The following is a 3,236-nucleotide window of genomic DNA, read 5'->3' as shown; positions in this document are numbered from 1 at the left end:
AAAGCTTACCTACTGAGTGTTTCTTCGTCACATATTGGTTCACATAAGAGACAGAAAGCAAGAAAGCTTCAAGTCAGAAAAATCAGTCCTCCATTGGTAGTTTCCTTTGGAGAAATTTAAGAAATACTGCCCTGCTGAAGGAAATATGCCACTGAGGATGGGCTTGGGAGTTTACATCCACACATCATTTCTAGTTCCCACTCCTTGCTTCATGCTTCAGCTTGCTGATATGAGCTCTGAACTTCCTGTTTTAGCTGCCATGTGATACTTGTTGCATTGCCATTGTAACCCTGATCCCATATCCCTCTGGAAACATAAGACAAATACAAATGCTTCATAACTTGATTTTGATGTTTTATTTTACAGCAAAAGATAAGGCACTAAAAAACACCGAGATGAAAATTTTCATAAAATTGAAGAGAATTGTGACATATAAAAGGGTTAAAAATAAAGAAATAAATAAAAGGGTTACCTTATTCATTAAATTTACAGGGCTTTTGTCCATATAAGCTTGCAAGTAGAAACAAAATGAGGAGGAACATCATAATGCTTGAATAGATTGTAGACACTTGTCAGATGCTGATCCCAGAATCATTTTGTGTAAGTGAAAATAACTGTTGACTAAAGATCTTACCAAATCCATTGTATTGATAGATGACATTTAGTATAAGTTCTCTCAGGTTTTCAAAGACTATTGTGATATACACAGTCTTTAACAAACTGGTTATACAATAAAGTTTTTTTTTTCACTCCTGTATAAAGTTACCATGAAGTGCAAACCTTTACCACACTGACTACATTCATGGTGTTTCTCTGCAGTATGGCTTTTTCTCATAATTTCAATGACTACTGCTGCATGCAAAGGCTTTTCCACATTGCTTGTGTGTAGACATACATCTTCAGTATGTGTTTTTTCATGTATTAATAGATATGTGTGTTGTGAAAAGGCTTTATCACATTGACTAAATTTGTAAGGTTTGTAAACAGTATGCATTCTTTTATGTATTTGGAGACCACGAAGAAAAGCAAAGTCTTTAACACACTGGTTACATGCGTAGGGTTTCTCTCCAGTGTGCATTTTTGGGGAGAGGGCGAGGTAACACACTTTTTCACAGCAGTCACATACAGTGTGACTATCCTCAGAAGCAGGAATGGCAAACCAGACAATCAATTACAGAAGGAGGCTGGGTCTTCTCCTGATGTTTTTCATGTCTTTGAACTTGGCAGGCATTCAAGTGCATTTTCCAGAATAGGCCAATGAAGACAAGTCTATTTTGGTGCTTAATGCTTCAGTCAGCTCCCTGGCCGGCAGCTTATGCAGACACACTGTCATGGGTGTACACCCAATTCTTCCAAGTTCAGTCATAGTGCTTGGGGCCACTGAAGGGAGAAGACAACCAAATTTACTTCTTTGGGCTCTGCTTGTTGACTGTGTAGTTCCCTAGATCTCCGCTCAGCTTAATGGTGAGCATGCCACTCTCAAAGGAGACATCATAGTCCTCTAGGGTATAAGGCTTGTCTGCAAGGTCTTCAAAGATCTGTCAGGGCATTCAGCATCTCTTCCTCAAGTCTTTGATGAGCTCTCTCTTCTAGAGTGCTTCTGTTGTCCAACATCCTTGAGTTCCTCAAATGTACCATGCAGACTCTCTACTTTTTGTTGTTCAATATCTGACTCAGGTAGTTGAGGTTCAAATGGACTTTGTGGATAGGGCAGACTGCATTGGCTGTGACCACACGCTGGATTAGCTCCCTTCTGCTTAAGCCAGGTGGACCCAGTACACAATCATGGCAAAAAGCATGCTGCACACGCATGTTGCTCCTGCTGGGTGGCAGCTCTGTGTGTATTCTTTTCTGGATTAGATGACTGTGTTGTGAAAAGGCTTTACCACACTGGTTATATTCATAGGGTTTCTCACAACTGTGTGTTCTTTTATGTATTAGTAGGTAACTATGTGGTGAAGAAGGTTTATGATATTGATTACATTTATAGGGTTTTTCTCCAATATATAACCTTTTATGTCATTGAAGATGATTATAATATGCAAACATTAGGAAGAATCAAAAGAAACTTGTCCTAGATATTTTATCAGCCTCCATTTCATCATAGGGTCAACCTAAACTTATCTCTCCAGGCTCTAGGGGAGATGGGGACTTCCAAATACCAGACCAGATAAAAATACTTCCCTTTTTTTAATCTTTTGTTCCCTAAACATGACTCTTCCTAATCACAGCTTATGTTATTTGTATTTTGCTCCTCAAAACATAACTGTTCCTCATACAAAAGAACTAATGGATATTATTGGTTAGACTATAAAACCTACATTCTGCATCAGTTGGCATAGATAAGCTACATAAGGACAGACCCTATCCCTAAATCCTGATTGATAACAAATGTATGTATATATAACTTGGCACAGATTTTTTTTCAAGGTAAAAGGGTTTTGCTTTTTGTTTTTGTTTTTTTTTTTTTAATATTCTGGCTCAGGGATAGGAGTGTTTATGGCACACTTCAGCTCCTGAGTTTGAGCTGCGCCCTGATCAGTCAGTAGTAACTTAATTGAAATAAGTTCTTGTCATTTGCATTGACTTGGTGCTCGAGTAGTGTTGAATCTCAGTGGACCATAACACAAAGGCCTTAGCACATTGCTCATATTCATAGAATTTCTCTCTAGTTTGAATTCTTTCATGATGATAAGTATACAATTGTGTAAAAGTTCACCATATTAAATACATTCATAGTTTCTTCTAGTATGAATTCATTCATGCCTCCAAAGATGATAATGACATGCAAAGATTTTGCCACACTAGTTATAAAGTTTCTCCCTGGTATGTATGGGTTTTTTTGGTTTTTGTATTTTATGTTCTAGATGACTCTGACTTAGAAACACTTTACTACATTAACATTCATGGAGTTTCTCTCCAGTTTGTGTTCTTTTATATAGGAGGAAGCAATTCTGATGTACAAAGGCTTGATTGCACTGATTACATTCATACAGTTTTTCTCCGGTATGTGCTCTTTTATGTATTTGGAGATCACTATGATATACAAAGGCTTTACCAATGAAAGAGGAAAATTACTGACCACCAGAACTCTCACCCCAGAGTACATTCTGAACTCTCACACCAGAGTCAGACCCCCTCTCAAATGAAAACTGTTCCGGGGACATTTCTGAGATAAGGGTTTCCTGGAACGAACCCAGTCCTACCCCTCCCAACTAAGGACTGTGCCAGGGACA

At 38.2% G+C, this 3,236-nt stretch overlaps 1 protein-coding gene across 1 annotated transcript in view; it reads right to left on the bottom strand.

The window, feature by feature from the left end:
• Positions 1-216: 216 nt before the first annotated feature.
• The window catches only part of LOC110312240 (zinc finger protein 431-like), a 7,945-nt gene continuing 4,925 nt past the window's right edge, over positions 217-3,236 (bottom strand). Inside the window, 4 exon segments of the mRNA XM_021185779.1 lie at positions 217-306; positions 767-1,133; positions 1,652-2,036; positions 2,957-3,052. Coding sequence (XP_021041438.1) covers positions 217-306; positions 767-1,133; positions 1,652-2,036; positions 2,957-3,052 — 938 coding nt within the window.

This window comes from Mus caroli, chromosome 17 (genome assembly GCF_900094665.2).
Source record: "Mus caroli chromosome 17, CAROLI_EIJ_v1.1, whole genome shotgun sequence".
In the NCBI taxonomy this organism is placed as follows: Eukaryota; Metazoa; Chordata; class Mammalia; order Rodentia; family Muridae; genus Mus; species Mus caroli.
The sequence above is the reverse complement of the archived record's forward strand: the minus strand, read 5'-3'. Positions and strand labels throughout refer to the sequence as shown.